This window comes from Vulpes lagopus, chromosome 10, assembly GCF_018345385.1.
Source record: "Vulpes lagopus strain Blue_001 chromosome 10, ASM1834538v1, whole genome shotgun sequence".
Taxonomy (NCBI): Eukaryota; Metazoa; Chordata; class Mammalia; order Carnivora; family Canidae; genus Vulpes; species Vulpes lagopus.
In genome coordinates, this window is record NC_054833.1 from 86,581,468 (window position 1) to 86,593,820 (window position 12,353).

Here is a 12,353-nt window from a genome sequence, read left to right on the forward strand (position 1 = left end):
TTAACATATACACAGTAATTGTGTGTGCATTGAGTAATTTAGAAAAAAAAAATGGTAGTAAATTCCCCAGAACCCTGCCGTTTTTATTGACACTGCCTTTTTCCTGCAAGAGAACCTCAAAGGAGTCACTGGTTTTGCTCTGGGAACTACAAGTCCCGATGTTTGTATACCTCAATCTTTGAGAAAAGCATTAGATAAAAACTGTCACACTATTTGAAGTAAAATAGTGACCAACTGAAGCACAGACATTTCCACACCCTTAACTGCCTGCTCCAGGGCAAATCACTGGCAGTTCCCTTAAAGGAGCTTCCTTCTATCTTGGTATTCTTATCATAAATAACTATAATTTTCAAGCAGGAAAAAAAGTCTAATTACAAATAAGTGGGTGGTAGCCCAAGTGAAGCCCTTTTACTATATGATCTCCAATTTTCTGTTCGATCCACACTGCAGAGATACAAGGAAAACCACAATTTTGGGTTTCCAAGTTTTATTCAAGAACTCATACAAAATATTTGAGATAAATGAGTTTTAATCCTCATCTTCCTCCTCTTCCTCGTCCTGGTTAATCTGGAAGTAACGCAACTCGTAACTCTCTTTGCTGTTAGCAACTACGCGCAACCAGTCACGGAGGTTATTCTTCTTCAAATATTTTTTGGTGAGATATTTCAAATACCTGCAGAGAAAGAACACTTGAGAACACCACCACAGGGCTTCCTGGCATTCTCAAATACTATACCTTTTATGAGACCCATGCATTCAAATCATGACAATTCTGGGTGTTTTCCCACCATTCAAAAACAGCAAAGAAAAGGCCAAAGGTATTAGCCACGTGTCATCTAAACTGGCAATAAAAATGAGAACAGAGCAGTAGATGTTACAGTTGTCCACTAAACACAGTAAAACAGAGCACCTGGGTGGCTGTCAGTTGGGTGTCTGCCTTCAGATCAGGTCATGTACCCAGGGTTCTGGGATTAAGGCCTATATCAGGCTCCCTGCTCAGTGGGAGGTCTGCTTCTCCCTCCCCCTGCTCATGCTCTAATAAATAAATAAAATCTTAAAAAAAAAAAAAAAAACCCACAGCAAACATCTCTGAAGTGGTTTTTAGTGACTACAGGAGAAAACTATGGTGGTAGTAACTTAACAATTAAGCACATGATCTTAATATCTTTCTATTGAGAAATCACTGGGTTTCTGAGCTCCAAAGTACTTCCCATACATCACACCTCATGGATTCCAGCCTCCTTTTGAGGTTGTTCAGATGATCGGGATTGTTTCTTAGGGCTGCCATATACACTCACTCCTGCTATGTGGCACCCACCACCCAACTCGTGGGAGAAAGGATGAGACCCTGTCACTGCCCTTGCTGCAGCTCTGCAAGTGAGCACAGTCTCCATCGGGCTGCCATGGTCTGCGAGACAGATAAGCACTCACCACAGCAAACTGCTTAGAAAACTATTTATATAAAGGCAGCAACTGGCTTCTGTGCTCAACAACCCAACTACACAAAGACTACAATCTTGTTTCTTCTCTCACTTGTTTACTTATGAGGCCCTGGGGCATCTTCTCAAACCCATAAGGAGAAGAGGGAATAGAACACCAAGCCAACTCACTGCTGGGAAAATCAACCTTTCCAAACCTCAGTTTCTCCCTCTATGAAATGAGACTCCTGATACTTACCATCTCTTCTGAAGGTTACAGGGACTAAAGGAGATGCACAGGGAAACTGGCCTATTAACAAGGACCTAAAAATATTAACGAATCAATAGACTCCCCAACTCCAAGAAATGAGTATTGTTCAACAGTGTTACTTACGTCAACAGAGCAATCTTCACAAAGATGTGAAGATCTCAGTTCAATTCTATCCACTTTTCCCTACATAAAAATAAATCGATTGGGTCGTTCCATCTAAAAAGTATTCTTTTGGGGTGCCTAGGTGGCTCAGTCGGTTGGGCATCTACCTTTAGCTCGGGTCATGACCCCAGGGGCCTGGGATCCACCCCCACATTAGGCTTCCTGCTCAGAGAAGAGTTTGCTTCTCCCGTCCTCTCTCCCTGCTTGTGCTCACGCTTTCTCTCTCAAATAAATAAATAATTTTTAAAAATAAAAAGTATTCTTTTCTGGGGCCCCTGGGTGGCTCAGTGGTTGAACGTCTGCCTTTGGCTCAGGTTGTGATCCTGGGATCTTGGGATCGAGTCCCACATCAGACTCCCCATAGGAAGCCTGATTCTCCCTCTGCCTATGTGTCTGCCTTTCTCTGTGTATCTCATGAATAAATAAAATCTTTAAAAAAATAAAAATAAAAAATAAAAGTATTCTTTTTTAGCATTTATTATTTCTACCATATTGTATTCAGGTAAGTGGTTAATTCAAAAGTTCAGGTGGTTTAAAAATTTTCGTAATCGAGGGATCCCTGGGTGGCGCAGCGGTTTGGTGCCTGCCTTTGGCCCAGGGCGCGATCCTGGAGACCCGGGATCGAATCCCACATCAGGCTCCCGGTGCATGGAGCCTGCTTCTCCCTCCGCCTGTGTCTCTGCCTCTCTCTCTCTCTCTCTGTGACTATCATAAATTAAAAAAAAAAAAAAAAAAAAAAAAAATTTTCGTAATCGAATGTTGGGAAAGGAGATAAAAAGCTACAGAAGTTCAGAGACAAGAAAAAGTCCTGGAGTCGGAACACCTAGAATGCTACAAGACAGGAAAGCTACTGTTCTCAAGAGAGGAAAGTGATGAAGATGAAGGCTCTAGACCTCCTGCACTGGGGACAAACAGGTGATCTGTGAGCCCCTCACAGAGGTAGAGGGTGTTAGGAGCCATTCTCAGGCCAGTCTGGTTAAGTGTGGAAACAGGTCACAGAGGATCACAGCATCTCTCCCACGAGCTCTGTGAAAGCCCAGGGAGCTACAAGCTTTGTGCACCAGAGAGACCCCACAGTTGCACCAGTCTCTCTTGGTATCAGATCTCCTTCTGCACGAATAAAAGAACTCAAGCCAGGAAGAATAGGAAGTCTCTTTCTGACTGGTAATAACTAAAACTAAAAGCAAAGGCTGAACTATACTGAACCTGACCTAACACACCTTCAAATTTCCCACTACCTGACTGAGTCTGATTGAATATTCCTAAGGGTATGCTGGCTCTGGGCTAGCAGCCAGGTCTAAACAGGTCCAATCCCTTACAACCACTGTGTAATACTGCAGGGTAAGTGAACTGGGATCTCTGAATTAAAAAATGGGGCCACAGGAATGAAAAGGATGGCTTCAGTCTAAACTGATAGATCTGAATCCTCATCTAACAATACTAGCACTTACAGGGAAAAAAAGAATTAAAAATGAAGGCATACTTATCGAGGTGAGTTCTGAATAATGTAGAGAATCGTCCTATCACTAGACTATACACCTAAAACTAATACAACACTATATGCCAACCATACTTCAATAAAATAAAAATGAAAGCTCCTCACTGTGATCTAGAGGCAAAAAAAGCAATATTCTCCCTCTTAATACCATTTAAGCAAGTCTGAGCATCTCTACTGCTTAAAATACCTTAGCCTATGAAAAACCGAATTTTTAAAACTATCAAAAATTGAATGCTTTTAACCCCCGAAATAACATTCATTCATTCACTGCCTCCTTGCACTAGGCCCTGTTTCTAGGAATTAAAAGCTGCAGGAGGAAAACACAACGGACTCTGGGGTAGTAATATTCCCATGGAGTGGAGGCAGGACTCAGTGCTAGGGTGCTGGCAGGTCACTCTCATCTGTCCCATACCTTTTGGAAAAAGGCACCTCAGAAGTTACAGTAATTTTGCTCTTGCTTCTTTCGATGGTTACAACCCCTCCACCGAGATTCCCAGCTTTTCCATTCACTTTGATTCTCTCTTGAAGAAACTGCTCCTGTGGAAATTGTCAAATTGATCAATTAGTGAAGTGACAGCTTCACCCACTCCTTAGCAGAATGTTTTTATACTCCTAACACTGAGCAAAGTTTTTTAAATGCTCAGTCTTTTAAAAACTACATAGCAAATCTTCAGCTATTAATACCAGGTCTGAAATCTAAGAACAATTAGAACATGAAAACATCCCAGCATTTCCACACCAGGTCAAATGTGCCTCCATACAAAAGGCTTGCCTGAGAAGTCAAAAATAAAGAGAAGACAGGAAACAGAGGGCCAAGCCGTTACAAAGTACCTACAGTTCCTGAACCTAAGAATTTAGTATAAAGCACTGTTGTAGGGCACAGGAAGGCAGAAGCCCAGAGACTCTAGTCCCCCATGGAAGCCTGGACAGGTCATCCATCTCTGAGGCAATCAGGGGATCTCTGTCAATAGGGCTCTGGGAGCACCTGGCTGGCTCAGTTGGTGGAGCCTGCAACTTTTGGTCTCAGGGTCATGGGTTCCCAACACTGGACACAGAGCTTACTTCTTTAAAAAAATGAATAATAAGGGGCGCCTGGGTGGCTCAGAGGTTGAGCATCTTCCTTTGGCTCAGGACGCGATCCCAGGGTCCTGGGATCGAGTCCCACATCAGGCTCCTGGCATGGAGCCTACTTCTCCCTCTGCCTGTCTCTCCCTGGGTCTCTCATGAATAAATAAATCTTCAAATTAGTAAGATAAAAATAAAAGGACCAGTTCTCTTGATGTTGCAATGATATGAAGTCCCTTTCAGCTCTAAACCCCTACAATCCTCTATTTAAAAACTCCCATTACCCGGGGCGTGTGGGTGGCTCAGTTAAGCATCAGACTCTGCAACTCAGGTCATGCATGATCTCAGGGTCATGAGATTGAGCCCCCAGTTGGGTTCCACACTCAGCAGGGAATTGGCTTCAGGATTCTCTCTCACACACACACAAACACACATGCTCTCTCAAGGCAAAAAAAGAAATAGGGGCACCTGGGTGGCACAGTCAGTTGAGCATCCAACTCTTGGTTTCCACTGAGGTTGTGATCTCAGGGTCCTTAGACCAAGCCTCACTTGGGACTCTCCCTCTTCTGCTACCCCTCCCCTCAGCATGCTGGCACTAGGCCAAGTACACACAGGCTTTCTCTCATTCTCCTCTCTAAAATAAATCAATATTGGGGTACCTGGGGGGCTCAGCTGGTCAAATGTCTGACTTGGCTCAGGTCGTGATCTCAGGGTCCTTGGATGGAGCCCCACATGGGGCTCCTGGGGTTCCATGCTCAGTGTAGTCTGCTCCTCCATCTCCTTCTGCCCCTCCCCTACTTGCACTCTTAGTCCCTCTCAAATAAATACAGTTTTTAAAAAAGATTTTATTTATTTATTCATGAGCGACACAGAGACAAAGACATAGGCAGAGGGAGAAGCAGGCTCCATGCAGGGAGCCCGATGCGGGACTCAATCCAGGCATTCTGGGATCACACCCTGAGCCCAAAGCAGACGCTCAATCGCTGAGTCAGCCAGTGTCCCTAAATACATTTGTTTTTAAATAAATAAATCTGAGTGGCTAAGTTGTTTGAGTGGTTGCCTTTGGCTCCTGTCATGATCTCGGGGGTCCTGGGACCAAGCCCCACATCAAGCTCCCTGCTCAGCAGAGAACCTGCTTCTCCCTCTGCCCCTCCCCCTACTTGTACAAGTCACTGTCTCAAATAAATAAAACCTTTAAAAATAATAAATAAATCTTTTATTTTGTGATTGTTGTTAAAGATTATATTTATTTACTTATTTGTGAGAGACACAGAGAGGCTGACACATAGGCAAAGGGAGAAAGGTTCCCTGCTGAGTAGGGAGCCCAACGCGGGACTGGATGCGATGCAGGACTGGATCCCAGAACTCCGCGATCATGCCTTGAGCCAAAGGCAGATGCACAACTGCTGAGCCACCCTGGTATCCCAAAAAATTTTTATTTTATTTTTTTTTAATTTTAAAAAAAAAAAATTTTTTTTTAATTTATTTATGATAGTCGCAGAGAGAGAGAGAGGCAGAGACACAGGCAGAGGGAGAAGCAGGCTCCATGCACCAGGAGCCCGATGTGGGACTCGATCCCCGGTCTCCAGGATCGCGCCCTGGGCCAAAGGCAAGCGCTGAACCACTGGGCCACCCAGGGATCCCCCCAAAAAATTTTTAGTTAAAAAACAAAAAAACAAAACAAAAAAACAGGGATGCGTGGGTGGCTCCCGGGATGAGCGCTTGCCTTTGGCCCAAGGCGTGGTCCAGAAGTTGCAGAATCAGTCCCATATCAGGCTCTCTGCAATGGAGCCTGCTGCTTCTCTTTCTCTGCCTATGTCTCTGCCTGTTTCTCATGAATAAATAAAATCTTTAGGGATCCCTGGGTGGCGCAGCGGTTCGGTGCGTGCCTTTGGCCCAGGGCGCGATCCTGGAGACCCGGGATCGAATCCCACATCGGGCTCCTGGTGCATGGAGCCTGCTTCTCCCTCTGCCTGTGTCTCTGCCTCTCTCTCTCTCTGTGACTATCATAAATAAATAATAATAATAAAAATTAAAAACAAAAAAAAAAAAACGAAAACAAAAACTCCAATACACCGGTAAGTTAACCGAAGACAGAGTAGAGTGTCAGAAATCTTGACTTTGGGGCAGCCCGGGTGGCTCAGCGGTTTAGCGCAGCCTTTGGCCCAGAGCCTGATCCTAGAGATGGGGGATCGAATCCCACGTCGGGCTCCCTGCATGGAGCCTGCCCCTCTCTCTCTCTCTCTCTCTCTCATTCTGTGTCTCTCGTGAATAAATAAAATCTTAAAAAAAAAAATCTTGACTTTGACATCTCAGACTCATAAATGACTCAAGTTTTTTTATCCTAAGGAGGATTCTAGAAGGAAAGACAATCACATATACAGGAGTGTAGAGAAGGGAAAGGGAAAGGACACCAGGGCAGGGCTGTCACAGACATGAAATGGAAGACGGGCAGCCCGGGTGGCTCAGCGGTTTAGCGCCACCTTCAGCCCAGGGTGTGATCCTTGAGACCTGGGATTGAGTCCCACATCAGGCTCCCTGCATGGAGCCTGCTTCTCCCTCTGCCTGTGTCTCTGCTTCTCTCTCTGTGTGTGTCTCTCATGAATAAATAAAATCTTAAAAAAAAAAAAAAAAAAAGAAATGGAAGAATCCAGAGGTGAGGAGGAAAAGAGGCCACTGAAAAAGTGACACACAAGAGGTTACTGGAGTTCCATTCAATGTAATTAATGGCCATAGGCTGAGTCTAGGTTTTTTCACCTGAAAATTATTCTCATTGCAATGATATTATTTTGGCAAGAAGGAGCAAATCTGAGGTTAGGAGGATCTGCACAAGTCTGAATCCCCCACGCATGGCTACTGAACAAGAAGAGTAAACTGCCAAAACCATGCTGCAAAGTCAAAATGTGGCCATGAGGTTAATTTTTCTAGATATAAGTGAAATAGAATATTAGGGAATTATGCCAAATATAGGGGCAAAATATCAGTACAGAGCAGGGTATGGAAAAAACAAGTTCCAATTACAAGTCAGCAAGCAGATATTTAACATAAACACTGCAGCTCTGATGCCCAATAAATTGGGAAGCTTGAAGATACGCTGCCATCTGTCCAGCACTCCACAGCCCAGCAGTCAGCCCCCTGTGGAAGCAACCATGTACCATGAGGACCAGGGCCCAATGCTCATGCTTAAAACACACATGTGAGGTGGGCACTGGTTCCAGTCGAGTTTGTGATTTCTCAGGACCTTTTAAGTAAAAAAATTTTTGGAAACAAAAGGAAAGAGAGAGAAGACACTGAGATATGAAGGTCTCTGGCACTGATGTTTATTCCCCACTACCAATACAGAGAAGAGAAAGTAAGATTCAGAGAAAAAAAAAACAGACCCCACGTTCCAAGGTTGCACACTGAGCCAGAATTGCAGGGTTACCCTATAAGCCTGAGAACAGAAATGCGCTCCCACAGGTTTTCTCAGCAACATCCCAGAAGGTTCATTACTGTCTTGAGTGGCATCAAGGGAGTAACTTACAAAATTGGCAGCATCCATGATTCCATCTTCTACCGGGTGGGTGCAATCAAGGGTAAACTTCAGAACTTGCTTCTTTTTTTTACCCCCCTTCGCCACAAGCTTTTTCTAAGAAGGTACACAAATGATAACCAGATGAAGGCACCACCAGTCCCCCCCTCCCCCCAACCACCAAAAAGTTAACAAAACCAAAAATGCCTGAGATGCAAAAGCCCATACAAATGCAAAGTCGGTGGAGTAGTGCTCCCTCACAGGGTAGCCAAGAGACTTGCCGGGACACTCTGTGCTCTGCCCAAGAGCGTCTAGGGGTAATACCCAGGATACTTCCTACAAGCTGAGAGGCCAGGAGTCATGCCCTTTTGAAAGGGACATCATTCTAGCACTCTTTACACTTTCCAGCCTCCCCAATCTCTACGGGCATGAAGGTCTTACAAACCACAATAAAAGGAACATTTCCTTTTATTTACCATAAAACTTCCAAAATGAGGTTTCAAGAAATATCACTCTTGAATCCAGAATCAGGGCAAGCATACAAATGCCCTGCACACCTGAAACAGTACGCTGTTCTCCCTTAATCCTATCTCACCTACCTTTCCTCAAAAACCGCAATGGGAACTGCCCATCCCAGGGACACCTCCACCCCAGCTGGGACCAGATAAGGCTAAAACTTAGGTGCTAACTGACACAACTGTCAATGTCCGGGTTTTGATTTAAACCATCGATCTGAGGACATCCTACAGGATCCAGTGCCTTGAACTCTCACAAAGCCTGGATTCGTCTTCTCCCTGTAAAACTGCACCACCACTAAAATAAAAAAAAAGCCTCTGTACCACCTTCCCTATTCACTCTAAAAAGCCTTAAAAAAAGAAAAAAAAAAGTATTTTCCCCAAAAACACATGTGGTTCTCCCTCCCTGTTGAAGAGAACTTCATCTCAAACTTGACCGGGTCAACCTTTCAAACATTCAGCTACTGCAAACATCAGGGACCTGTCTTCAAGACGTCTCTTCCCAGGAACGATCAAAAGAGTTGCTTTGAGGCCTAGCCCCGGACATAAACCACCAGCTAGTAAAACACCTGCCCGCGAGGGGCTCCTTACCTCCCACCGAGGTTTTAAACCAAAGACACACAAATGCACAGAGGCGTTCAAAGCGTGCTCGGCCACAAGGAGTCAGGTGAACCGAAAATGTTAACAAGGCTGTCCCAACAAAAAGCCGGGAAACGAGCTGCAGGCGGAATGACATGAGGGCGCCCGACGGCCGGGCCTCCCCGCCCCCCGCCCCGGCCGGGGCTCCACGGGGCTGGGCCTCGCCCCAGACCACAAGGGGCCCGTGCAGGTGCGCCCCAAGGAACTAGCTTCCTCCACGGACGCTACGAGGGTCCTCCAACCAAGCCTCTCCCTGAAACAAGCCGGCCAAGCCACCTTCGCACCGGCCTCGGGCTCCCCGGATGCGCGGCCCCCGGGACTGCCAGGTCCCCTCCCGCCTCCCCGCCCGGGTAACCGGGCCCGGACGCTGACTGCCTCACGCCGGCCACGCTCCCGGAGGCCCTGGCCGGCCGAGGCCGCAGCCCGGGCGCTCCAGCTCCCCGCCAGCCGCAGACAGAGGCCCGAGACCGCGCCACGGACGCAGAGAGCTGCGGGTCTCCTCTTGCGCCCCAGGCCGCGGCCTCCTCGCTCACAACGTGCTGGGCCCGCGGGCGGCCCCGGCCCGCTCCTGCCGGCCTGCCAGCCCAGCCCCGGCCGGGCTCTGCAGAGCGCCGTCCCGTGCGGGCCGAGCAGGAGCCGGGCCAGCGAGGCCCACGTGCCTGCCCCAGAGCCGAGGCCTCGCGCGGAGCCATACTAACCACGGGCGCCATGGCGGCAGCGGAGGCAGAAAGGGAGGTGGGCGCACTACGCAGACGCAAAGAGCCCGCAGCGCGCAGAGCACGCACGGCTCCGGCCGTACCAATCGCTCGGCCACGCCCCTCGGCCGCTGCCGGGTCGCCCTGTTCTGTACGATCGGGGAGCGATTGCTTTTCCTGAGTGCGAAGCCCGTCTCGTGGTAAGCGGGGGGGGGGCGGGGGGCGGGGCGGGGAGCGGAAGGGAGGAAGGAGGCTGGGTGGCCTGTCCCACTGCTATCGGAGGGGGGGCGCTAGACTGCCTAGACGAGCCCAAAGAGAAAGGAAGGGGTTCGCTCTACTTTGGAAAGTTTTGGAAAAAGAAAAGAAATAGGGAAATTCGCCAGCTGGGGGGATGGGAGTGGAACCCACCAACTTGGGGGAGGTGAGGCCTTTCTGGTCCTGGGATGCTAATGCCCGAGAGCACTTGGGCTTCTTCCCACCTGAAGTGGAGCCCAGCCTCGAAGCTGGTGCCCAGGGCCCTATCTCCCAGGGCTAGCCTTCTTTGCTGCAATCAGGGGCACTCTCCCGTTTGACCCCATGGCCATCTCGAACGCAAGCCGCCCACCCTCCGATCCCCCCCCCCCCCCCCAGCTTTCCAGCTCGTTCCTTCCAGGTTCCCAGCTCCAAACCTCTCATGCCAGCGCTTCTCAAACTGGCAGGTCCACAGGAATCCCCTGGGGATCTGTCCAAAATGCAAATTCCAAGTCAGTGGGTCACAGGGGCTTGAGATTCTGCATTTCTCACAAGCTCCCAGTATATGTGCTGCCGCAGGTGGCATTCTGTGTACTGCAGGTTGAGTAGCTAGGGTCTTTGTCCCCAGGCCTAGCATCCATTGCTGGGACTGCCTTCCTCCCACTCTCACCCCCTCTTGTCCTTTCCAGTTACATCCTGGGGTCCTTTGCTGTAATCACGCAGTTGCATGTGCGTCCAGCACTCCCCTCACCTGGCTGCATTGTCATCTGGCAGGAGTCCAATCCCAGAAACACACAGCTCTGACTGGTCTAGGTTTAAACTGCAGCATATGGTACCAGTTGACCAAGTACCAAACCCATCCTGGCTTTCTTGACTGCAAACCCCATTCCTGCTTTGCCAGCTGCTGCTGGGTAAGTTCTTTCAATGGGGAGCTGGAGGGGAGACTGCAGGGGTGGAAAGACCTCATCCTGTTTGCTTCCCGTGTGTTCCTCTTCTGTCAATGTCACCCACTTTTGCTTGTTCATCCTGGTAGTGGAAGTTGGATGGGGGGGGGGAAAGGAAGTTGGATGGAACATTCCAGAAATAGTAGTTGAATCTACTTTACAATTAATCCAAAACCTGTTGAACCAGCCTCATTTTCTTCTACCCAGAGACCCCAGCCCAACCTAGCAGCACACCTCCCATCCTAAGATACCAGCTCCCTGGGGCCCCTTCTTTAAGCATCTACATTTTACTAAAACCACCTTAGAAGTGGTAGCTACTTCCTACAGTTGCTACTGCTCCTATTTTACCCCTTCCAATACGTAGTTTGCCAGTCCTTATGCCTAGTTAACAATCCTTTACATTCAATTCTATTTAAAAAATTGGTGTGCTTTCTCCTCGCTGATACGACCCCTAACCCCAGCAAGCCCTGACAATCCTAACCATCCTCTCCTTTTTTTTTTTTTTTTAATTTTTATTTATTTATGTATGATAGTCACACAGAGAGAGAGAGGCAGAGACACAGGCAGAGGGAGAAGCAGGCTCCATGCACCGGGAGCCCGATGTGGGATTCGATCCCGGGTCTCCAGGATCGCGCCCTGGGCCAAAGTCAGGCGCTAAACCGCTGCGCCACCCAGGGACCCCCTAACCATCCTCTCCTAAGTGAGTATTTCCCACCTCTGGTCAAATTACCAGCCCATCTTTCCCCAGCCTCCCTCTCAGCTGATGACTTACATTGCTTTTTCTTTGGAAACATAGAAGTAATTCAAAGAGAATATTCAGACACTTCCACCTCCACATCTAACCACCCAGAAATATCAAAGCACCCCCCCATCCCCACCCCGCCCCTTGTTCCCACCTGAGACCAGCCTGACACTTGAGGATTTACCATTTTTTAATAACTTCTATCTTAAAAAAAAAAAAGCAATCTCTTGACCTCCTAATATTCCCATCAGTTACCAGCCCTTCTCTTTCCTCCCTCCAATGGACTGAATGCATCCTCCTAAAATTCAGAGTGGAAGCCCCAGTGCCCAAAGTGATGGTATGAGGAGACAGGGCCTCTGGTGATTGATTAGGTTTAGATGAGGGTGGGGCTCCATGATGGGATTGGCACCCTCATACTGGAAAAATGGACCTGAGGAGAGCCTGGCTCAGTCCATGGAGAGGGACTCCTGACCCTCTTGAATTCAAGCCTCACATTGGGTATAGAGATTACTTAATTAATTAAATGCATAAATAAAGTAGACCTGAGATCTGACTCTCTCCACTGTGTGAGGACACAGTGAGAACATGGCTGACTTACAAACCACGAAGAGGGCGGTGGTCTCTCCCCAGGAGCCAAATCTGACTGTACCTTGATCTTGGAC

At 47.9% G+C, this 12,353-nt stretch overlaps 1 protein-coding gene across 1 annotated transcript; it reads right to left on the bottom strand.

The window, feature by feature from the left end:
* Positions 1-470: 470 nt before the first annotated feature.
* Positions 471-9,874, bottom strand: RPL22 (ribosomal protein L22). Its single transcript, XM_041771982.1, has 4 exons — positions 9,778-9,874; positions 7,938-8,042; positions 3,762-3,886; positions 471-673 (listed from the first exon to the last, which is right to left on the bottom strand). The coding sequence occupies exons 1-4, from the start codon at positions 9,787-9,789 to the stop codon at positions 529-531; spliced, it is 387 nt and encodes a 128-aa protein (XP_041627916.1). The 5' UTR covers positions 9,790-9,874; the 3' UTR covers positions 471-528.
* Positions 9,875-12,353: the final 2,479 nt, after the last annotated feature.

Bases quoted from the DNA above. Each gene is read 5' to 3' on its own strand.
- RPL22 (XM_041771982.1), bottom strand. The intron at 3,887-7,937 runs GTAAGTTACTCC...CAATTTCCACAG, and splicing joins TCATGGATGCTGCCAATTTT to GAGCAGTTTCTTCAAGAGAG. The intron at 674-3,761 runs GTATGGGACAGA...CTTTCTCTGCAG, and splicing joins GAGGTGCCTTTTTCCAAAAG to GTATTTGAAATATCTCACCA.